This window comes from Meriones unguiculatus, chromosome 7 (assembly GCF_030254825.1).
Source record: "Meriones unguiculatus strain TT.TT164.6M chromosome 7, Bangor_MerUng_6.1, whole genome shotgun sequence".
NCBI lineage: Eukaryota > Metazoa > Chordata > Mammalia > Rodentia > Muridae > Meriones > Meriones unguiculatus.
The window spans coordinates 33,669,428-33,694,666 of record NC_083355.1 but is presented as its reverse complement, the minus strand read 5'-3'; the positions used below and the strand labels follow the sequence as shown (position 1 = coordinate 33,694,666).

General features: G+C 48.8%; 1 protein-coding gene across 2 annotated transcripts in view; it reads right to left on the bottom strand.

Annotated features, from left to right (window-relative positions):
- Positions 1 to 354: 354 nt before the first annotated feature.
- The window catches only part of Ypel2 (yippee like 2), a 59,255-nt gene continuing 34,370 nt past the window's right edge, over positions 355 to 25,239 (bottom strand). For both annotated transcript variants that reach the window (XM_060387057.1, XM_021661361.2), the window contains 3 exons: positions 10,213 to 10,256; positions 9,036 to 9,144; positions 355 to 4,803 (listed from right to left, as the gene is read on the bottom strand). In XM_060387057.1, the coding sequence (XP_060243040.1) occupies positions 4,714 to 4,803; positions 9,036 to 9,144; positions 10,213 to 10,256 (243 nt within the window). In that variant the 3' untranslated portion in view covers positions 355 to 4,713. The remainder of the gene's footprint in view (positions 4,804 to 9,035; positions 9,145 to 10,212; positions 10,257 to 25,239) is intronic.

The window sequence follows — 25,239 nt, the reverse complement described above, 5'->3', positions numbered from 1 at the left end:
ATTGCTAACTGTGGCATTTCTCTCCCACTGTCAGCTCGCCCCCTTCTCACTGCAACCTTAGATCCAAATGATGTCATCAGCAAAGCTTTCAGACTCCTGGAAGATGGGGCATGGCATAGATGACTGGGTAAAGGTCATTCTGTCCTTTTGACAGAAAGCCAGGAGAAACGTGCAGACAGACAGAGACCTGAGATCCCTTCATTACTTGGCTTGCTGTGCTGAGGGGACTATGGGGTCAGCTGAAAGGTCTGTGACCAGGGTTAGAGAGCGCCCAGCATAGGCTTCAATAGTATAAATGTTAAATGTCAGGACACATACACATTGTGTCAAAGAAAATAGATGTTCTCTCAAGAGTTGGTATTTGAAAACTTTATTTTCTCAAATGAGCACCAACACAGATTGGAAATGACAGAAAAGCACTTCTTACTAATACTGAATCATTATGTACAAATACCGGAAGGAGGTGAAGACAGATTACTCAAAAAACAATTGCCTTGTTATTGAAGCAAAGTGACCTGGGGGGGGGGGAAACAAAAACAGAATAGGACACAAAGACAATCCCAAACCAAACAAATGCAGCTTGTAAACACAGACAGACAAATTCATGGTACACAGTTTGCAGGCTAGGAAAAGGGAACCAACTCCTGCCTTCACCAAACCACTGTGAAATGCTGGGCAAATCTAACCCTACCTTGGCTTTCGCTTTTACTCTGGTACATTTCATGACTGTATGGTAATTTTATAAATCAATCACGATTTTAAAAACAATCTTTTCCACTCATAGAACTACCGTGTGTTTTCCATTGAGGCAGATTTTTTTTTTTAATACAAAAGTTGCATTCAAGATTTGATTTGCCAGTCTATGCCTGAACCCAAAGCAATCTGACCTTTAAAAAAAAAAATCTATTTTGTTATTAATGTCCTTTTAACCTGAACCAGTTAACATTTAATATGACAGGGCTTCCAGAACACCCAGAGCCCTGGGGTGTGAGACTGATCCGCTCCCACCCCAGAAGAACAGACTTCTCTCAGCATTTTCTCTCCGACTTATCCTCACAGCTTTGCTTCATGGGCTGAGGAGGCTGAGCACACCAAGGAACCGGCCGGAGCTCCACACTCGGGGAGAGAAAATCCTGCTTCCTGCTGTTGGTCACTCCAACATGGAAACCATGGAAACCAGAGAGGGAAAACTGTGTGCCCAAGGTATAAGCTGTAGTTCATAGTGTCCTCAGTAGGAAAGGAAACAGAAAAATGAAGTGTGCGCGCGCGCACACACACACACAGCGGCCATTCCAATTTCTTTTAAGTTCTCCCAACTAAGGTAATTACCCTTAAGTTGTTACTACTTGTTTCTTTTCTAGCCAATACTGGGCAAGAAAGTATCAGTTCACAACCTTGCAATTTACTAGTCTGTTCAACTGGGAAAAAAAAATGCAAACATAAGAAAAAAAATGCAAAAATGTTTTAAAGCCTCAATCCATTTTAAAGTGACAGATCTAAGAGAAAAAAAAAAAGTATATCAGTGATTACTCTTTCCCTTAAAATATACTTCAAGAAACACAGAGGAAGCTATAGAATTGAAAATAAAAGTGCTCTCAGGGGATCTGAGAATACAGCACCAAATATATTATTTAAAAAATTAAATATTATTTACAAAAGTATATTTCACAAACAACTGTGTGTGTGTGTGTGTGTGTATATATATATATATATATATATATATATACACTGGAAATTTTATCATAAAGGGGATACCTCTTCTGTACACACTGATCCACCAGCAAAGATTTTCTTCATCTACATGATCTGACTGCCATAGGAGTTGGGGTGGTTCAGTCAGCCAGGCCCAGCTGAGAGCTGTGGGCGTCAAGCTTGGCTGCGCTTAACTCCTGTCCATTCACCCATCGGTGGCCTGGGAGAAGCATGGAGGGCGGGGTAGGGGAGCACGGGTGTACTCTGGGGTGGCCACAGCCCCATATCCCACGGCGGCACAGGAGACTTCAGCTAGACTTCAGTTCAGAATGAAGGCAGCTGGTGGCTGAGGTATAACACTGCAGGCCTTTCCCTTTCTCTTCTCCTCCCCTACAACTGCTCAAGTTCACCAGGTCAGTCTGATTCCCTGAACCTATGTGGGGTGAATGGATGAGGTCTTTGGTTATGCTGAGTCAGTAATTTGGTGAGGAAAATAAAGAAGAAACTGACAGAGGCCTCTCGCGTGAGTCTCCATTGCTCAGCTGTGGACCCTCTAATACTGCTAAGCATTGTCTGCTATGGCAGACAAGCCACGGATGGAGCTGCGGTCCTATGAAGCACTTTTGGTTTCACCGTCACAAAAGGGAAGCCGAAGGAGTTTTGGTCCCTTGCAGTTATGGGAAAACCAACACTCTCATCTTCTGCACCAAGTATGGTGCCAGACACCCACTGGATGTACAATTGATGGCAGTTCAGAAAAAGCCAGAACCAGGGTCCTATTGGAGCTTGCAATGCTCCAAGATGATCAAGAACCCCACCTTGAGGAGAAATAGTGGCACACTGGTCTCCTTTCTCTGACCGTTGAGAATTACAGGGTGTCCCATATCCAGTTTCTCTATGTCACCAATGTTAGTTTTAAAGAAAAACAAAAAAGCCCTAAACAACCCCCCCATCTGCCTAGTTTCAACCCCTACCCCTTATTTTTTTTTTAAAGGGTATTCCCTGAGCAAAGGGTCTAATCCCATCCTTAACTGAAGGCCACATCCCTCAGGCAGGACAAAGGGGGGCCAATGCATGACTTCTGAGCTGGCAAGCCAGCTTAGGAATGTGAAAGCGGAAAAATGTGTGTCACTGAGAACTTGGGCCTGGGAGCCATGAGGTGGTTTTTCTGGAACCAAAGCTCAACACTTCTGAGCCTCAGCTGGCCTTGCAGTCCAGGGGGAGGGGATGCTGAGCTATCCAGGACTCAGGACAAGGAGACTTGAGGAACAAAATTCTGTTTCTAGGAACCCCTCTGTGTCCCAGAAGAGAGAGGCAGTCCACTGTCAAACCAAGCTGGCCTGCTTCCTGTCGCCCGGCCACCATCACGGGCTGGGTGGGGCCCATTCCCAGATCAGCATTTGAGGGACAAGGGACAAGGACATGTCCACCACAGCTCTCTCCTCATTGGGAATTTGGTTCAGCCAACGATGTGAATTGCAGTGTCCCCGGTGGGCTGCTTTAACCTTGGTTAACCAATTCTACAGTTTCTTATCTCCAAGGGCTCCCTCTTCCATTAGGCTTTATTCAGAGGTGAATTTTTCCTGGAGGACCCAACCTAGTTCAGAGAATCAGTTGTTGGGAATTACCTAATATGCACATATTTTAACATTATTTTCTGCCTAAGAAATGAAATTAATTCAAACAAGTTTCGGCCATGAGCCACATGATGGCTAACTACTGCAAAATGCCCTTCACAGTGCTGATTAAGTAAGTTCCTTTTCGTTTCATGAGACTTACAGGGATTTTTCTGCCCACCCCAAGGAAGCTTGGGTTTGGTGGTGGTTGAGGGGGCAATATTGAATCTGTGATTCCTCTCCACTGCTGGAGGGCCGTGTCAAAAGATTTCTCCCCACAAGACATTCAGGTCTAAGAACAACAGAGGCATGAGGGATGGAAGCTTGGCTCTTTGTTCCCCAGGTTGTGGTGATGGAACTGGATGGGGAAAAAAATTAAAACCACCAAAACCCAGACACACCACGAAAAAAGAACTGCTGATCCCACAGCAGCCACTGCCTAGCCGTGGAGGCCAGCTGGGCCACGCCTGCTGCTCCCCAGAACCTCTCCTCTGCTGCATTACTCCGTGGAACTGTTGCCTAGTTCCCAATTTTGACTTTTCCTGCCTGCTTTTTCAGGAGGTCCAAGGCTGCAACCCCTCATGCTCCCCCACTTCCCTCCACCACTGTGTCGCTGGCTGAATGGGACACTGGCACCTTGCATCTTTCCCTTCACCTCCAGCAGCTAAGGAGACCAAGATGGTGACCGCCCAGAGGCAGGGAAGAGGGCAGAGTCACTAAAAACCCATTTGAACTTTACCTGTCCCCTAGTCACCCTAGCAGGACGTGCTCCAATTCGGGTCCAGAATGCCCGGGTGTTTCCCTGTCAGCCAGAACCAGGGCCACTTCTAGTGCCGATCTGCTGTCCTGGCACATTTGATGTTAGGGCAGGAGTTTGTCAGAGATAGAGAGAGAGAGAGCACAGCCATGAGGTATTTTTTCTTCCTCTGTCCTTTTGAAAGGGCCAATTATTTCAAGCCTTAAAGTTACCAGGTCTGCAAGAGCGGTACAGTTTGTTCCTACATCTACCCTCCTGCCCCACCCCCCAATTCCAGGACTCTCAGGTTCCCCTTTGCTCTTCCTCATGCCCCATGTGCCACTGCTCCAGACAAGAGGCCATTAGGCAGCTCCCACGTGGGCTAGGGGCCCCTTTTCAAGGTGGGCTGCTGCTACGTGGCCGAGGATCTGTTCCATTATTTTGTTTTCAGCCAACACTAGAACAGAGAAGCCAAGATCAACTCACACACAGATACAAAGCAAAGAGACAGAGAGACAGTGATTAGAGGCCAGTCACCAAAAAAGATGGCGTCAGGGTGGGAGGATGCCCCCTGATGGCAAGGCCCCTAAATGGATGGAACCAAGTGTTCACTCTCTCACGCTTGGGTAGAATGTTCAGCTGGATGGCATTCACGCGGGTGCTGTCGGGTCAGTCCCAGCCATTGTCCTTGATCATGTGTGCTAGCTCAATGATGTATTTGCCTTCTTTATACTTCTGACTGCTTTCAAAAGCATGCTCCTAGAAGAGAGGAAAAGACACCGAGTGAGCAAAGGCAAAGGGGACGGCTGGGACATGGAAGCAGGGATGTTGCTGACCCTAGGCACCAGGACAGCAAAGGTCAGCCGCACGGAACTTTCTAACATGCAGCCATTCTGAGTTCCTGCAGTTAACAGCAGGGTACACCCAGGCTTCTTTGGTATCACGACAAGAAGTTATTTTGGATGATTCCTCTTTTAAACTTTGCTCAGATGCCACCATCTTGGTTAAGTTCTTTCCCAACTATTGAACCTGAAACCCTAATTCCACCTGAGGTGGCACCCTCTCTTCCCAACTCCTCTCCTTATTTCTATTTGCAGAACTCCCTACTACTGCCCCACACACACATACAAATGCCCATTTCTAGTCGCTTGCTGCCGCCTGAAATGCAGGCAATATAAACCTTAAGCAGAACAGAGATGTTCATGGTCTGTGCATTGCCATATTCCTACAAGACTAAGAGCCAGGCCAAAAAACAGGCCTTCAGTAAACAGATGAATGGCAGCTAGTGTATTTTGAAGGCAACTTGGGAGCACTGGAGGTGAGGACAACTTTGGTTTCATGTAAAACACACACAAAAGCCTGGCAAGGTGGCACACACCTCTGAGACCAGTACTCAGGAGGCAGAGGCAGGTGGATCTCTGGGAATCTGAGGCTAGTCTATACAGCAAGTTCCAGGACAGCCAGAGCTACAGAATTGACAGACCCTGTCTCAAAATCTACAGAAAGCAGAAAGCCAGCACACACTTTCAATCCCAGCGCTCCACAGGCAGAGGCAGGCAGGTCTCTGTGAGTGCCCAGCTAGCTAAGACCACCCAGTGACCCCTGCCTTAAACTGACAGTCGCTCACACAGACAGGTGAGCTTTCTAGGGAACCAGAGCATCTGTATGGCCGATCTCTGCGCCCATGTTCTAGGAACACGGGCAAGCCTGGCTATAATCTTAAGGTGTGCTTGTTATGCCTCGGTAGGCTAGTAAGAGAAACCAGTACTGAGGCCAAGCAGGTCTCATTTCCGTTTCTTCATGTTTCCACATCAGGGGAATCAGGTTTTTCTTTCGCTGCTGTGTTCCATGCAGGGTGACAGCCGCTGCATATACTCCAAGCTGTGGCACGTGCCCCACCCCCACTCTACCTACTTGGCAGGCTGCTTCCTAAAAACACCTCTGTGGAGCCTCTCAGTGAACCCGAAGAAAGCCATCCTGCCCAGGTAAAGAAGAACGGATTCTCCCGTGAGCAGAGACAAAACACATAAGCATGTATGCATTATGTGAGAACACTGGTCCCCGGCGTCACTTGGGTAGTGATTGAGGCGCACAAGAGGACAAACGGCTCCTCTGCATGAGCCTGAGACCAGTAAGAAACCAAATCCCACTGTCAGGTAGGTTCTGACAACCGTTTTACTTTGTTTTCCAAGGCAGCGTTTTTCGGTGTGGCACTGGCTGTCCTGGGACTAGCTCTGAAGACCAGGCTGGCCTCAAACTCAAGAGATCCGGCTGCTTCTGCCTCCCCAGTTTTCAGATTAAGGCTGTGTGCCAGTACCACCCAGCTGGCACACCTGGTGAACTGCTTCTACTTCAGAACCCTGGGGCTTTGTGTTTTAGAACCAGAGGTCAGACTCCAGTATCATGTTGAGTGAGGAGGAAGAGGGGAGCCAGGAGACCAGAGAATGTGCGAACACTCTCTATACACAACTGTGGATTCAGCAGGAATTTCCCTGACAATTCATCATTCCCTGGCTCTGTGTGTGTGTGTATATGTGTGTGTGTGTGTGCAAAAGCGCTAGGATTTGGGAATTGTGCTTGTGTTTAGGGCCGAAGTGGAGAGTTTTAGTGTGAGTTTTCCTCAGAGCCTGGGCTGGGGAAGGGGTAATGCCTGTAATCCCAGAACCACTAAACAGAGGCAGGAGGAAGGAGTGCAGCTTAGACGACACAGCAATTTCCCTATTAAGTAGAAGAAAAGAAAAGCAAATCCAGCTGCCCAAGGGCACCTGTGATGACAGCAAGAGCCAATAATCTGGTTCATTCTCTAGGAACTGCTCACCTTGTCAGTATAGTATCTATCGCAGTGATTCTCAACCTAGGGGTTGCAACCCCCTTGGCAAACCTTGGATCTCCAAAAGCAGTTACATTACCATTCCTAACAGTAGCAAAACTACAGCTATAAAGTAGCAACGAAATAACATTATGGTTGGGGGCGGGGGGCGTCGTGACAACATGAGGAACTGTAGTAAAGGGTCGTAGGGTTAGAAAGGCTGAGAACTACAGCTCTGCAGGATCGTTCCTTAGGTAGGTAGAAATACCTATAAACAAAGGAACAGCAGAGAGGCTGGTAACCAAGGTGATCAATGCGAGCCATCGGATGCTTCCCGTCATCGTGACAGGGAGCGGACTGCATTCTTTCTTCCCTCCCCTCATGCTGGGGCTCCAACTTGGGGCTGTGCACTGCCCGGTGAGGGCCCCGCAGCCCCCGTTTCCAGTAAGTGCCGAGTCAACAGCTCTTCATACAACTCTGTCGGATCACAGGGCCTGAACCTCAAGCAGCAAGTGAAACCTGCCAACTTGGGGTTATCTCTCGCCTCTAATCCAACATCTCAACGAACAAAGCAGCCAAATGGCCAAATGGTCACCAAACAGGAAGAGCAGATAATTCCTAGATAGTCAACACCAGAACGGTGACCTCATGGTGGAGTGTACTTGTACTTCCGGCTCATAGGAGGCTGAAGAGAAAGGACCCAAGTTTCAAGGTGGTCTGGTTCTTAGCAAGACCTAACACCACCACCTCAGGGCCCCATTGCTCTTAAACTTATCTCCCTGCAATAAACTTTGTTATTATTATTTTAAAAGAGATTTTACCAGTTCTATGGTGAGGTTAGGTGGCTAAGAACCTTCCACCACCACCTCACAAATACCAAAATTACAGGTTTGTATCGCCATGCGCAGCTGGCGCCATATTTGTTAGCACTCAAAAAGCCGAGAATGACATAGAGCCAACTAAGATGGAACTCAGTTTGAACCCCATTCTGCTGCTCAGATGGTATTTAAAAACTAGCTGGTGGGGCCAGGTATGGTGGTGCACACTCCCTGTAGCACTAGGGAGTCAGAGGCAGGGGCATCACTGTGAGTTTGAGGCCAACCTGGTCTACAGAGGACAGCCAGGGCTACACAGAGAAAACCCTGTTTCAAAAACCAAAAAGGAAGAAAAAAAAAGAAAAAAAACCCCTAGCTGGTGACTGTGGAAGCACTGCCCATGCTTTTGTAGGGACCCAAGAACAGGAAGAACACCGCTCAGCAGTGTGCTTTGTATTTTGACCCTCCAATTATTTTAGTCTATTAAGACAGGGTCTCACGCAGTCCACCAGATCTTGATCTACCGGCTTCTTTCAACCTCTTGAGGGCAGGGATTGTAAGTGTGTAGGGCCGTGTTTGGATAGCTAGTGCATTCGCTATCTTTTATTAAATGTACATGCCTGTTTGTGTGTACATGTGTTTTGTTTTTTTTTTTTTTCCATTTTTTGGGTTTTTTTGAAACAGGGTTCTTCTGTGTAGCCTTGGCTGCCCTGGACTAGCTTTGTAGACCAGGCTGGACCTCGAACTTAGAGATCCACCTACCTCTGCCTCCCCAAGTGCTGGGATTACAAGCAGGCATGTGTGTGTGTGTGTCTGTGTGTGTGTGAAAAAGAGAGAGAGAGAGAGAGAGAGAGAGAGAAAGAGAGAATATAAAGGTGTGTTAGCCACGTGAGCCAGGTTACTATCAAGTATCTCTAAGTTGCTTTTGTGCACCGGGAGCTCACCAACCAGCTAGACTTGCCTGGCCCCAGGGATTCTCCTGGTCTATGTCTACCCGGCTCTGGGACTGCAAACATCAGCTGCTGCACCCAGCTTTTTCCACGGGTACTGGGGACCAGAACTCAAGTCCTTGTGTTTTCAGAGTGCTCTGCTGAGGAGCCATCGTCCCAGCGCTGTTACGTAACGCGCACTGCCACGCAGCGGGCTGTCGGGAGATTGTTTTGAGGTCCTGTTCTGAAGGTCCATGCACACACCCACGGGTGCGTTTCCAGGACAGGTGAAGGAGTGAGTGTGGAAGGGTCAGTTGCTGTCTTGGTCAAAGGCAAGAGCCCACGGGGCTGAGGGAAGGCTTGGGAAGAAAGCATCCCTCAGACAGGAGGCCTCTGCTTCCCTCCCAGCCCCTCCCATCCAGGCCCTTCTGTACTTACATATTTCCAGCCCAGAGTGGTTTTGCAGTTTTCGCAGTAAATGTCTGCAACCGCATGCAGTCCTGTCAGCAACACCCGCTCCTCGGCAGGCCCGCAGCCCACATTAACTCTACGCCAGAGATGGAGAGAGAGCGGGTAGTTAGTCACACGGATAAACACCCATTAGTCATTCAAGCTGAGCTGCTGGCAAAAACAGACTGGACAAGGCTACTCCCGGGGAAGCCAGCTAGGAGGAGGAACTGGCCCGAAACCGAGAGGGAAAAGCGGCCCCTCAAAGGTAACCACATGGAAATGTCTCCGTGGGAATAAATCCCAGATCTGCAAGACCGAATTCTGTGGGCCTACCAAAATAGCCCTGGGTGACAGTTTGCTTAGGATTTAAATTTCCTGACGAAAAATTTTTAGTCTTATAACTAAAAAAGAAAAATTTCCTATTACATGTACTTGTTGCGGGGGAGGGAAACACACGTATGCTGTCACGCATGTGTGGAGGCAAAGACAACTTTGGGAATGGGTTCTCTCCTCCTGTGATTTCTAGGGATCCAGCTCATGCTGCCAGGCTGGCAGCTCCGCCTTATCTCCTCAGCCCAATCCTGTCGGCACTGAAAGGGACAAGGCGACAACTACAGGGTGAGGTTCACAGCCTTAATGCAGGCCCTCGGAGGTCACAGAGGACCGATGAGCCTGAGATGGGCGAACGAGACCATGAGTCTTAGTTCTTATCAAGAGGGCACGCGGAACACCTGTTCTGAATGTCAGAATATTCAGATGTCTACGAGCTTTGCCTCCCTATCCCAGGAAGAGGCTGCGAGTCATGCATCGATGGTGACGACGGGCTGTGTAGACATCCTGTGCAGAAGGGATGAGGCTCTTCCGAAGGCTTCCTCCCACTGTGGGTCCGTTTCACCCCAAGCACAGATCTCAGGCCAGGCTGACCTCCATGCTAAAGGTCTGGGAGAGGCCCCTCCACTCCAGTGCCGGGGACAGTGCCTTACTTTTTAGTTGGAGATGCTGCAAATTTCCCCTAAGGTAGCAGCTCATAATGGGAATGCCCCTAGGGATTTTACTGTTACTAACATTACCAAGGCAGAGGTCATGGCTGAATCACAGAGGAGTGCTTTCCCCTCCCCTCAAGAACTACACCCAATAAAGAGATGCCTCATTCAGAGATACTCACACGGAATTAAAGAGGTATGCTCGCCCTTGACTTCCCTGGAACGACTGAAATATGAGAAAACAAATCAATAGTTAGACGTCTGTGTTACTTATTTGGGAAGCGGACCCCAAACCACAACAAACCTGACCTTCCACGCAGAAGGGAGCATGCATCCATCGAGGAGTCTGGATTGCAGGCGGCTCGCGGTGGGGGTTGGGTGAAAGACAGAATAACCAGTTCAACAGCAACCAAGCCAGCCCGCACGCAGACGGGCTACTTTTTACCAGCTCAGGCGAGATGAGGGACAAGACAGCATCGAGGCTGGAGGAATGGTGCGGCATGTAACACTAGCACTTGGAAAGCTACGGCCGCACAAACCCAGGGCAACCTGGGATACACTGAGAAACACGATCTTTATTTAACAGCAGAACCCCAGGTAACTAAATACCCCTCTGCCGTCCTGACATAGCCAGTGAATCCACTTGAAGGAATTAATCCACATCCCCTCTCCTGGTTGGACCTGACGCTGGCTATCTACGGTGGCCACTGCTCCGCACGGTGGCGGAGCGTGGAAAGCCGGTGCCAACTACCTCTGCCTTCTCTTTACGCAAACCCCAGCACAAGGGTCTGCCCTCATCACTTGCCTTGCTTCTGGTCAGTTCTGCCTCCCACGGCAGCTCCAGTCCTGAGGGGGACTGGAGAAGTCTCATTTCAACCTCTAGATAGGGACAGCGTGACCAGGCTGGAGCAGAAAGGAGCCAGCGCCTGCCCTGCGATCTGGCATCTCGCTCCGTTAGCGCAGGCCTTTCCCGTGTTCCCCTCCTCTAGTTTCACAGAGCTGTCTGGATGACATGAGCCAGCCATGTTCTGCACTGCTGCTTGCATTTTTAATGTGGTATGACAACCATATCCCAATTTAACTTCCTAGTCAGCTCTGGAGGGGGGGTGGGGGCAGACAAGGAAACAAGGAACTCTGAGGAAAACTGGGGCGTCCAGTTGACAGACGACCAGAAGGTAAGAGCACCAGATGGGTCTCAGATCACTGTGCCTAAGACAGCCATCTTGTCAGAGGTACAGGTCTTCCGGGTCACTGCCTCTGGCCAGAGAAAGGCAGACTTCCTGTGGAGAGGCTGATAAGGAACAGCTGGATTGCTGGATGCCTTCCTGCCCAGGTGCAGCTCAGGGAGCAAGCAGATGTTCTCCAGCTGCTGCCTGGTTCCTAACCAAGTTTCTTGTAACAGCCTAGGGAGCAAAAGACCTCCCAGGCACAACGAGGCTGCTCTGGGAATCATGGCTTCTAACACAGAACACCAGGGTCCCAGTGACAAAGCCCAGAGTTTGCACAAAGTGCCCAAGAGAACAAAAGCTGCCCACTGAGGGGCCGCCTCTCTTGCCGCCTCGCCACCGTGCCCTTTCCTCTAGCCCAAGCCAGCCACACTCCGTAGGCAACTTGCCTAGCTTTGCCCTCCCTGTTCCCTGACCTTCCCAGGGAGACACCATTGTTCTGGGCTCTCCTTGTTCCCTGTGTTGTCCTTTTTCTTTGCATCTGGATTTATTATTTTTTTTTTAATCAAACTCCTTCTGTATGCTGTGAGCTGAAGAAGGCATGGCTTCAGTCTCCCTCTGCTGCTGCAGGACATAGCTTGTTTTTGTAGAGCCTCACTCTGCAGCCCAGACTGGCCTTGAACTCCAAGTAATCCTCCTGCTTCAGCCTTCAGAGCTGACAGGATCCCGGGTGTAAGCCATTCCATTCAGCTCCATCAGTACTTATTGTAGTGAACTGCCTCTGTATTTTTTTTTTCTTTAAGCACTATGGGTACACTACTGCATGACTTCTGAGTATGCCAGGGAAGCCATTAGCACAACCAAGATTAAGGACAATTACCCAGGCCCGGTGGCGTGGCTTTACACAACACTTCAGAAAACCAGTTGTTTTGTTTTGGGGTAGGATCTCAATGTATATCCTAGCTCTGGCTGGCCTGAAGCTCACTATGCAGACTGAAATGGCCCCTTGCCAGCCTGGAGTTAAAGGCAGGCACCACCACCCTCGACTACAATAAAATTTTATAGAAAGTCACTGTTGTTAACTCCCCCATATCATTGCTCCTTTCTTCATGTACTCTAGAAATACAGAGCTCGCTGCAGCCCCCTGCGGAATGACAAGCTATCAGATGCGGGCTTACTCTGTGACCTTGGGAATATCATTCCGCATCCATCTGCAAAATAGAAAAGCCTGACTGTGGGCATATGTGCATTTTCTATGGAGGAGGAGAGTTCTAAGGTTAAAGACACGTGCCACACCACACCTGGCCTGGATCTCTGCTCACCGAGGCCAACCTGGTCTACCTAAGTGTTCCAGGCTAGCCAGGGAAACACAGAGACAGAACCGAATGATCAGATCATGGATTATTCATCACACCCCAAGGCTTCCTTGGGCCTCTGAGCGTGCCCTTCCTTCTCAATTGCGGCTCCATGGGTAATCACTGCTTCCTGTCACTCACGTACTATGTAGTATTTTTTGGTAGGTTTTTTACTCAGAGTTGTTTAATTTTGTTGGTGTTGTCTGTTTGTTTTGAGACTGGGCATCTTTGGGAGTCCTTGGCTGTTCTGGGATGTGTTCTGCAGGCGGGCCACCACCGCCCGGCTACTTACAGAATTTTAAGATGTATATTATTTACGTGAATGCATAGAAGTTGGTGCCCAGAGGCCATAAGTGGGTGTTGGTCTCCTGGAGCTGAGAATTATGGATGGTCGTGAGCCGTTTGATGTGGGTGCTGTGAGCTGAACCAAGTCCTTTCTATGAGCAGCAAACATTCCTAACCACGGAGCCACCTCTCCACCCTCCAATGCAGTCCATGTTGTTTGAAAAATCAGTTCACTCCTTTGCTCTCTTTTGTGCCAGGGTTTCATGTACATAACCCAGGCTCACCCCAGACTCAGCTGTCCCTCCTCCTGCCTCCAGCTCTCGGGTGCTGGCATTACAGCAGGCAACACCAGAGCCAGCTCTGTGCTTTGTGTTTAAGAAGGACCAGGGAGCTGGGCGCCGCACACTTTAAATCCCAGCACTTGAGAGGCAGAAGGGAGCTGATCTCTCTGAGTTTGGGGCCAGCCTGGTTTACAGAGTGAGTTCCAGGACAGCCAGGGCTACACAGAGAAAAACCTAAAAATGAATGATCAGAGAGGCCAGACATGGTGGTCTATGCTTCAATCTGGCAGGTGGATCTTTTTTGATTTTTTTGGTGGGGTTGTCTGAGGCCAGCCAGAGCTACAAAGCAAGACCCTGTTCTCAGATAATACCTAAACAAAAAGGTCAGAGAAGATAACAGTCATCATATGAATGTATGAAATGGTCAAACAATAAAATTTTAACATTAAAAGAAATAGAGATCCTATAGAATTTTTTAAAGTTCACTTATGTATACGGGTGTTTTGTCTGCCTATGTCTGCATACCAGAAGAGGGCACTGGGTCATAAGCTGCCGTGGGGGTGCTGGGAATTGAACTCAAGACCTCTGATAGGGTGGCAAGAGCTCTTAACCCCTGAGCCACCTCTCCAGACCACGTATAAAATTCTTATGTTCACGACACGTACACTTCATATAGCAAGCCGTACATTCATGGGATCCGTGAATGTGTGCATTAAACTTGTGCCCAAGGACTTTGCTGAAAGGCTACTGCACTGGGGACGCCCATCTGCTTCGGGGCAGTGCCTAGGAGTAACTACTCCCAGCCTGACAGATTAGAGTTCCTAGAGAGCAGGGGCTGAGGGGAGGATGCATGGCAAAAAAAAAAAAAAAGAAACCAATCTCCTTAGGCTCGAAGGTGGCTCACGGGTATGCCAGGACAGTTCCTCCAGGTGACAGTATGCTGGCAGAAGTCCGGGTCCTGCCAAGGGTGCCGGGCCCGAGCAGGGCTGTCTTGGTGTGGGGATATTTCCACAAGCACACCCTTTGCAGCAGTATCTGCCACCCTCTGTCTCCTCGGCCTGGCATTCAGAACCAGCTGCAAATTTTTGAGGCAGAAGTCTGGAAGCTCTTTTTCTGTGGCTTCCACCACCCCGGGGACCCTGCCAGCTCAACATTTATGATGAGAAAAACAGACACTGAGAACAACAGGCTTCTTTGCAAATAGACATAGACAAGAATAGCCCGCTGGGTCACTGTATCCTGTGGGCCCAGCCTAGCCCAGCCCAGCCCAGCACAACCTGGCACAGCCTGGTGTTCCCTTGGGTGAGGGTGGTGCCGAAGGTGGGGAAACTGAAAGAAAGGGAGCTAAGGAAGCAATTAAAGTGAAGCAAACAGAATTCAGACCAGGAGATGCCAAACAGACTGTCAAGACACATTTGTTTGCTGTCATTACTGCCAGGCAACAAGGCAGTTCTTTTCCGTGTTGTGTGTCAGCCAAAGCTGGTGTGCAGGCCTTCACGGAAGGTTTTGGTTGTTGTGGTTTTGTTTCATTTTCTTTCAAGCCGTACACAACTCTTCTTCTATCCTTTAACGTACAGTTAGAGTTGCCGGCCCTGCCCCTCCAGCCAGCTCAAAGAAACGAAAAGGGCTCCTCCGAGTTTCCTGTTTAGTAGCCAAAACCACTCATTTCTGGCCCTGTTGGGAATCTGGAAGGCAGCAACTCCTTTTTAAAGTAGGAGAAGTGCTGGAGCTGGGCGTGGCGGTGCACGATTGTAACCCAAACACTTGCAAGGCAGCGACAGGAGAAATGTAGGTTCGAGGCCAGCATGGGCTACACAGTCAGAACCCTGTGTCTCAGAACGGGTAAAATAAACAGTCTCAGAACGGGTAAAATAAACAGGCCTTGGGCTTGGCAGCACACAATTATAACGGGGGTGGAGGGAAAAGAGTGCAGAGACACGGGGAGCAGGTGTAGACTCTGGGAATGGGCTGTGCCCTTGGCTCATCTAAGCGAGGTTTGAGGACCTAGTCACCCCGGAAGACTCGGGTTCTCCCCTGACTAGCCACTTGGGCATCTCACGGCTCTCAATTCCCTTTTCACCTGTGACTGAAACTCATGCTTATTTCACGGTGCAGTTAAGATCGGTCAAGTCCAGAGCAAAAAGTTTCTAATCTTTTCAGGAGCCTGAGGAAAAGATGAAAAAGTTCACTCAGTTCCTCAGGTCTTTTTCTTTGGTGACCTTGATCTTCCTGTCTTAGTTTTGATGTGTCTGAGAGTTTCATATGTGCGCATCACACGTGCCTGGGGCCCAGAGGTCAGAAGAAGGTATCCGATCCCCTGGAGCTGAAGTCATGGACGGCTGTGAGACACCGTGGGGGTGCTAGAAATCAAACCCAGGCCCACTCCAAGAACAACCAAGTGCTTTCCGGTCCGTCTCTCCAGCCTCTCTCCTACAGGTGATGCTCCCCCCCCCCCCCCCGCTTTACAGCTCAAGGGTCATCATGAAAAAGGACAAGGAGGCTAGCTGAATTCCAGACCAGCCTGGCTAGAATACAAGATTCGGACTCAAACAAACAAACTTGAGACATAAAAGGGATGGAAATGTGTCTTAAACATAAATTTCAGTGGGTCGGGGTATAGTCACAGGTTGTACAATCATTATCACCGTCTAATTCCAGAACATTCTCACACTCCAGAACATTCTCACATCACCAGCAGTCAATCTTCCTTTCTCTCTCTTGCTTCTGCCTCCGGTATCGAGTCTCCTGTCGATATTGACCCTATATTGAGCTGCGCAAGGAACTACACTTGAGATGGTTAATACTTTGAAATACTTTTGAAAGCATCTCACCAGGACGGTAGCGCGTGTTTAGGCAGACACACAAAGGAGGATTATAAGATCTTTTCCCTTGGAATTTTGGCTGGCACCACCCCTCACCCAGCAGGAAACAGATGTGCCATGTTATAAGAAAGGGTCAGGCCAGCCTTTTTCCTACTGCTCATTCTTTTCTCTGTCTATCCTTAATATCTATGGGGTTTTCTAGGGCCACAATAAAACATAGATGTCACTGCAAAGGGCTGGAGGCCAAGCAAAATAGTGCTAGATCCTGCCTGGACTTCATCCTTGATGAAGCATAAGGAAAAGTGAGAGGAGTGCCAATAATGGACAGAATTAGAACCCAAGTGCAGTGTAAAGAAAATGAATGTTTAGCTAAGAGGAAGATTACTGCAGGGGATTTCTATCATCTCTACAGCAAGAAGGAAAGGAAACGGACTCCCATGGAAACAGGGGTTAATTATAAAGGAATTTCCTGACTGTGATTTTCACACTGGGACACAGGTCACCAGGAAAGAGTGGGATAAAACAAAGCCATTTGTATATCTTTATGCTTACCAAAACCTTTCCCAGAGGGATCTAGAAACCTCAGGGATAAGCCCCGTGTCATGACGTGCCTGCAATGCCAGCACCTCAGAGGCAGAGGCAGAAGTGCCTACAGGTCCGTGTGCTGAGATCCGGAGGCACACAGGGAGTCTGTGTCAAACAGTCAAGAGGAAAGGAGCGTCTGCAGGATGCGGGCCTCTGGGTCTCACTAAGCACACTGGAGGATTCACAATCAACATATTTATTTGCAGAAGATGACCAGGGCCCTGGGTGCCTCAATCCATTGCTGAAAGGCAGCGTCTGGGGTCTGTCTGTGCCTCTTGATGGTGAGACCTTTCACACACCTTGTCCTGTTCACCCATGTGACCTGCAGCTTCAAGGCTGGGCCCGAGAACGAGTGGTGGCCCTGCTCACGCAGCTGTGTCCGCCTCGTGTTTGGTAGAGGGCGCTGGCAGCTTTGGGGCCTGGAAAGCCTTGGACCAGCTCTCATTAGCTGCACATCCCTTGGGCAAGTCATCTTTTTGAGCCTCTGGAACCCACATGCAGAGGGTTTTAAAAACAGTGCCAGGCAAGAAGGATGGTGTGATAATTAGATGCGTGTGTGTATACATAAGGCGCGCAGCCTGCTTCATAAAAAGGTCTTAAGAAGTGCTTCTTTCCCTTCACACAACTATGGCTTTTAGGGAGCTCACAACGGGCCTGGAGTGTTCGTGCCAACAGGCCTCCAGACTCCCTTCCAGAGCAGAGTGCCTTTGAGCTCAGACCCCACCGGCTCCTCCCCTGGCTGTCCCAGGGCCTCGGATGGACTGTGGTTGTTCTTGCCGAACCGAGGGAAGGCTAAGTTTCTGCGTCTGTGGCAGTGGTCTGAGTGGTAGCAGCCAATATCAACACAACCAGCCAGTGAGAAAGCAGATGTTGCCAGCTCGAAGTGATCCCCACCCTCCCATCCCTCTACCCCCCAGTCCCCGTGGAGAAGTAAGTCCTGGCAAATGCTCACTCTTCGTGGAGATAGAGTAAAGGGTGCCCGGGCTCACACGCCCTGTCCCCCAGGACAAAGGCTGGCGAGTCACCCTCACAAAGGCCTGCTTAGGGACTTGCCAGTGGGGGTGGTGGAATGATGTAATGGCAGCCAGCCACTGGCCCCGTTGCAATTCAAATATAAAACTAAAAACTTTTAAGAGGGTATTCACTTTGGAGCTCAAATTCCTTTCAAAACCATGGGGCCTCTGAAAAATAATTCAGAGTTGCTATTCTCTGAAGAAAGGTAACGTGATTACTATGCTTGAAGTATGAATATCAATACATTTAAAATATTTCAATATAAAAGTCAAAAAATCTGCTGGCTTATATTTCAGTCTGCACCCCTACTCCCAAAGTCAATGGGCACTTGCACCTGAAATGTCCTTAGAGTGCTAAGGCTAACTGTGGAATCAGTGGTTAAAACCAGCAGACCCCTAAACAATAAGCCTACAGCATCTTCCAAGGCTAAAGCCACATGCTCCACAGAAAACACTGTTTTCTAAATATTTTTAACAACCGCTGAAGTGAAACTGGAGAGAGTTAATACATGAGATTAAAATGGTTCGTTACAAGGATTGACGGGGTGGCAAGATGGCTCGTCGGGTGAAGGCATTCGCCAAGCCTGGAGGCCTGAGTTCATTCCCTAGGACTGGCCATGGTGGACAGAACCAGAGTGAACGAAAATACAGTAAAATCCTAACAGTCATGGCTTACACTGACACGGTACTATGTGCCAGGCATGATTCAAATTGTGAAAATGCCTAGGGTCAAACAATGCGTGCGAGACTCAGGAGATTGGCTCTAAAGTCTGCGGGGAGAATGGAGAAGGGGTGACGAGGGTATTGTATACATGACTTCCTAAAAAGAAGGGAATTAGTCTCAAACAAGTGTATATCGGGCTCCAGGGTGTACAGTGCATCACAGAATCAAGCAGGGCCCAGAGCCTACAATCAGCTTGCGAAAGTCAAGGTCAGGATGTGAGCCTATGGCTTCTGACTTCAAGTCCCAAGATTTTCCCAGCAGGTGTTCCCTGGGGGAAGGTGTCTCTTTAATGAAGAAGGATGGGTCCAACTGTCAGAACTGATGAAATCTCATAGGCTATTCAAATGCCTCTGCTCTGATGCCATATTTACAACGGTCTAAATTTAATTCTCTCGCTCAAGTGAGTTTCCCTTCAAGGAAGATGGCATACAGTCCAAGCCTCCAGGATTAAGCACCCCACTGGAAATTAGTGAATTCGGATTCTGGCTTACCAGTCAGCGGCCTATGAGTTGTGTTACAGGGAACGGCTTCAGAGCCTGCTCGCTCTTGAGTAAACGAGAAAGAAAACAATAGCTTGATTTATGGACCTACACTGTTTAAGGCTGACTGAGGACCACCCAGGGAATGTTCTGCGCCCCAGACTAAAAACAGCTTTCCCAGCTCACTACTGAATGATTATTTCACAACACTTGAAATAAATAATTCAAAGCTAAGAAGTCAGCTTTTAGTTTTTTAGCTCCTTAAAAAAAAATCCTTTCCTTGGCAAAGAAGGATTAGAGACAGTTTGGGACTTGTATGGAAAATGCTCCAGCAACCATAGTCCCTTGAAAGCCCATGTAGTGGGCTGTGCACTGGAAGCTGTCCAAATACATGGGGCTTTATCTTGTTTATTTCACAGAGCCACATGGTTCTTGCCCGAATTGCAACCAAATCTCAATATTTTTTAGAGCAAAGTCACTACCTTCTGAGTCAACCCATTCTACAGCCAACTGATCCTACACTGCCAAATTCCTCAAATGAGCTGAGTGAGCCCTTTCCCCTTAGAGCTGCTCGAATTTTCTGGCCTTCGAGCCTTTGCTATTTTAATTCTTTGTGTTGTCTGTTTGAAGTCCTTGACTGCATCAAGCGCCTATGGACTAAACACTCAGCAGTTTGGTGTAATACGAGAAGTGTGGCTGGGTTGGCCAGCACATACTTTTAATCCCAGAACCTGGAAGGGTAGAGCAGACATATCTGAGTTCTAGGCTAGCCTGGTCTACATGGCTAGTTTCAAGCCACCCACAGCTACATAATAAAACACTGTCTTCTTCTTATTATTATTATTATTTTTAATGCATTGATGTTTTGCCTGCATGGATGTCTGTGTAAATGTGTCAGACCTTGGAGTTACAGACAGTTGTGAGCTGCTGGGTGGTTGCTGGGAATTGAACCTGGGTCCTCTGGAAGAACTCTTAACTTCTCTTAACCACTGAGCCTTCTCTCCAACCATGAAACATTGTCTTAAAGTGTGTATGTATGTACACAGCATTTTCCTAAGGGCAGAAGGCCTGGTGACATAACTGACCAGGTTTGTGTGAGTACCCTGTGGCATCTATACAGGGGACAAATTTCTCAGAACACTCTGCTGACATGACTGTACCTGGGCAAGCTACACTTAATTCCTGTTTCTAGCATGTGCTGTGAGCTTCATGTGTGTCTGGTCCCAAGCTCCTCCTCCGTGCAACGGGATGACAATGTCCACTTTCCTTCAACTGCCCTTCCCAGTTTCTATACCTAACTTGGCTTTACATGTCCTCACCCATGCTTTATGCCTCTGTGCTTCACCTTCAGCCCTAAATGCTCAGAACCTCCTTCTCTTCCGGAAACGCTCATCAATGTACAAGGCTTTACTTACAACTAACTGTGCTTCAGGTTAGCCGTACGAAGTGAGGGAAACTGGTGAATGTTCTTGCCTGCTGTGGCAGATACGGTACTTTAAAGGTCACAATCAACATTTGGGAGGGGAAGCTGAAGCAGGAGGCGCACAACAAATTTGAAGCTAGCTTGGCATGCAGGGAACTCCAGGCCAGTCTGAACTACAGGGAAAAAAAAAAAAAAAAAGCCTGAGCTCAAAAAAGAGCCAGGTGTAGGGTGTACTCGGGGAGGCACAGGTGGGTGGATCTCTGTGAGTTGCAGACCATGCGTACATACAGAGTGAGACCATGTCTCAGGGTGGGAAGAGGACATTGGTGTGTGTGACGGGACGGGGAGCATTGTAAGAGGCCCAGGGTGGGCTGCAGAAATCAGGTAGACCACATAAGGTGCTTGCTAAAGGGCAAAAGCTACATGCACAATGAAGACTCCTGCTATTCCTGGCTCCCAAGAAATAGAACATAACTGCATCAGAATAACCAGCCTGTCTGCCCCTACCCAGGCCAGAAAAGGCTCCATAACCCAGCCTACAGAGGATGGTGTTCCTAATGCTCTGAACATAGTACAATCTGCGAACTGAGGCAGCCAACAAGGTCCCTTACAGGGCAAATCTGAGTCCATATTCTCTATCAACAGCCACCTCGCACGCTGAAAACATTTCTTTCCTCCACTGGTATCTGTAAACTTTCTCTTTGTATCTTTGCTGCCCGTTGGGCTGACCTATGTGATGATCTCTTACTTAGGGCCCTCAACGGTGAGATGGAGAAACTGAAATTCCTGCCATATAAATTGGTGCTCATCTTCCTGGGCCAACACTGTGTAAAGGTACCGGAAAATCATTTCCTCGTCAAGAGAAAAGGTGCCAGTCTAAAGATGTCTAAACAGTCTAAGGATTCTAAACAGCCAGGGAGGGCATGAGGGGCTCAGAACCCTGCGGTATGGTCACGTGAACATCATACTCCTTATTTAAAGCCGCAGGACCTCCTGGGTACCACGGAGGATTTCAGCTAGTTGTCTCTGTCCTGAAGGTGCTTGTTACACTCTGGCCAAGCAGGAGACAGGCCTAAAATACATAAACAACACAACATTCTAACACACTGTGGCTACTAATAGAGTGGAGAGAGGATGGCTGGCCTGGAGGACAGACAGGAGCACTGTCTGCAACAGTCCACAGAAGAGGGCTTCCCCTGGGAGGAAAAAAAGATTAAATCTAAGATAAGAAGCCAGGGGGAGTCAGGAACCCACAACCTACCCTGTCCACATGTCATAAAATCTGATGTCAAGACAGTTAAGACAGGATCTCACTGTGACTACGTAGGCCCAAGAACGCTGAGCTGGGTGATCTGAGCCACCTGAGTGCAAGAGGACAGGTCTGAGCTGAAGACCCCTCCCCCCCTTACAGTTCCCACAATTTCATACCCTCGGGGCATGGCATCAGTAATATTCTACATGTATTCATTTACTTTGTGAGTGTGTGCGCATGTGGAGGTCAGAGGCCAATTTCCAGAAATCAGTTCTTTCCTTCCACTGTCTATCTGGCAGGGACTGAACTAAAAGTGGATTTGGGGACCGGCAGCCTCGGCTGTGGGCCATCTTGAAGGCCCCTAAGCACTCTTATAACCTCAGAACAATGTAGGTAGTATTATCTGTATAACCTGCATTTTACAAGTGAGGAAAGGTCTGGGGCCTGGGCCACTCACATACCCCTAAGAGAGGCTCTGGCCCCCTTGAGCCATCTGCATATTGTTCTGTGAGCCTTGGCTGCTCTTATTGCTCCCTCACTCCTCAACTTCCATCACAGACGGAGGTGGAGAGGGTGTGTGACGTCTAACGGAAGGGCAGGAAACCTGAAAGGGAGCTTGTTAGTTTTTAAACAAGGACCAGCCAGCTGGACCAAGGAGTGGGTGTTTCCACGCAAACTGCAGCACTTTGCTGTTGCTCTATGAGCCGAGCCAGGACAGTCCGCCCTGGTGTTATGGAGCCTCTGATTAGGTCTAGCAAGGGACTCAATTAGCATCATGGAAACACAGAGCAGATTTCAGAAGAAAGGTCAGCCACAAGCCCTAGCATTTGCTGTCAGCCATCTGCCAGGCAGGAAGTACTCCTCAGATCTATTTTTAATCATCTTCCCTAGGCTCAGGCTCCTGGGAGAAAGCAGAGGCTGGGGTTATTCCGAGACAAACATTTAATTGCCACCTTTCTATACATATTTGAAAACAGTCTCAGGATACTCAAAGACCAACTTAGACATGGAGGTCCTGTTCTTAGATCCTATCATTCTGGCCCAGACCCACGAGGTCATTCTTTGATGGCCGTGGGTGAAGAATTGCTTGTTGGGAAAGTGTCTTGAGTCTTGAGACTGACTGGGTTATTGACTCTATTAGGTAACTTGGTGACCTCTGTAACCAGGACCCAGGTACTGGGTAACAGGAGGGAAGCTCCGCCTGGGAAGACATGGCTATCCTTCAAAGTAGGCCCATGCTGCCTCACTGCTGCCATCTTTATTTACACACACTAGTCTCACCAGGAAGGTAAATTAGAACCAGTCTGGGCAGAAAACACATTCGTTTCTTAGTATATGGAAAACCTTTGAGAGAGGGGAGAGGTTTCCTCCGTTTCCAGAGGACCCGGGCTACACCGCAGCAGACCCACCCAAAGGCAGGAACATTATGTCCGCCGGCTTCTCCCGCTGGTCTCACTCTCAAACAGGGTTGCCTTGTCTTTGGACTCGGCCTCCAATTTCCACCCTAAGGTAAAGCCATCAGCATATGCCATCTGCCAGCACAGGCCTGGAGCTGGGTAGCGAGTCAGCACCACCCTACCCAGCACAGCACAGGGGAGCTTCAGGGCACTGCGCCCACTGACGAGGGGGGGGTCTCCTGGGCGGGGGAGGGGGAGCTTAGCCAACTCTCCACACTCCCTCCTCCCTTCTTACGTATCAGTGAGCAGCAAGCAGGAAAGGGAAGCCGAGAAAGCGCGTAGCTGGCCGCAGGGTCTCAGCCCGAGGATGTGAAATAGGAGACGGGGCACTGGGGCAGGACCACAGTGCCAGGGAGGAGGGAATGGATAGACAGGCCTGCGCTTCACAGAAACACACTGCCTTGGCTGGGTGCTGGAATCCCAACTCCTCAGTGATGGGGAACTCTGCTCCAGTGAGCTAAGCACACACATGGGGGCAGGGCGGGGTGGGGAAGCACTCCAAAGGTCACTCTCCAGACCTAGCTGGACCACAGTTAACTAATGCTCCCAAGCTCTGCTGACTCCGGATTTCCTCTTCTTGTCTGGTTTCAGGGAAGAAGGGAGTTATTCAGTAAACAGTTTGAGAAAAGGTAATTTCTTTACTCCTGCTGAGGCTCATGGGTTCCCTCTCCATCCTCTACTGAGCCATGGATCTGAGTGGGGAGGGGGAAACACAGGCAGTGGCGCACACCTGTTAATCCCAGCACTCCGGGAGGTAGAGGCAGGCGGATCTCTGTGAGTTGGAGGCCAGCCTGGTCTACCAAGTGAGTCCAGGACAGCCAAGGCTACTCAGAGAAATCCTGTCTTGAAAGAGAGAGAGAGAGAGAGAGAGAGAGAGAGAGAGAGAGAGAGAGAGAGAGGAGGAAAGCATAAGGGCAGGTGACATGGTGCTTGACATGAGTCTGATGACCTGAGTTCCAGGACCTACGTGTTAGAAGAAAAGCTAGGACTCCACATTGTCTTGTTCTGACCTCCACACACAGGATGCAGCAGGTACAGCCAAATATGTACTTTTCCCCTCACACAAACAGAAAAATAAATGTCGTAAGATAAATAAGTCTTGAAAAGCCAAATATGGGCTAAGGAGATGGTTCGGTGGCCGAATGATTACTGTGCAAACAGGAAGCGTCCTAACGACCAGCATCCTCAGAAAAGCTGGGCCTGGCAGCACACACCTGTAAGCCCTGTGGTGGTGAGTGCCAGAAGAGTGGGCGGGAGAAGAGGCAAGGTCATGGCTGAGAAACAGGCAGATTCTGGGGACTCACAGCTGCCCAGCCTTGCCAAACTATTGTGCTCTGGGTCGCTTTCTACATATTCTTGCATATATATATGTATGAGTCAGCACCTGTGTTGTTAAGCTTTGCTGAGCCCACTGTGTGCACACACACAAATAAATGATTTTTTTAATAATAATAAAGAAAGCTTCCAAGTGTGGGGCTACGACTGACAGCTTTTAATCACGCAGGCAGCCTTATTCAAGAAGTCAGGGACAATTGTAATAAATAATAATAAAAAAAAAATAAAGTGCAAAATAAGAATTAAAGAAGTCAGGGATATTAGACAGAGTGCCTAGGTCCCAAGAGCCTCTGGGTCACACAGGTCTGCCACGGTCTGTAGTTTGCAAATGATTTACCTGACTGCTGTTTGGCTGATGGCATTGTCAGGGACAGATGGAGCCTGCTTATTAGTGATAATAAATAGCCAGGCACATTATCAATCCTTTACCAACTGCTGTATATTAGTGGCACTGCTAGTCAACTCAAGGCCTTAGGCCATACAGTTTGCGGAAGCTGAAGGAAGCCGGATTTTCCTGAAACAGGCCATGCCTTACAATGTTCCTGTCCATTTCTAATCAAACCCCTTTAAGCCATTCAGTGCTTCCCTACAGCACACAGAATTGAGTCTAGTGAGGCCTGTTCACCCTGTGACCCACACCCGCTGACCTCTTGCCTCCCTGAAACACACTCTGCCCATCTGGTGTACCTGTGGTTTCCCACGCATGTCTCCCTCTAAGAAGCACCGTCTCTACTCGGATCTAGAGTGCTCATCTATGCAGTAAACAGGACAATCAGGTATCAGAGCCTGTGTTCCAACCATCTTCTAACAGCTTAGCTGTTTGTCTTTGGCACTAGCACATAAGCTGTCTTACAGGCATTAATTATATTCTGGACACCTCGAAAGCCTCAGAGCTTCATCCTGCAGTGTTCACTGCGTGCTTTGTGGTCAGGGAGGTTAAGAGACTTGTCCAACCTAACACTGGAAATTTAGTGCACAGCCAGGCCTAAAGCAGAACGAACTTAACCCTCCGGTTCCGGATTTTGAAAATGG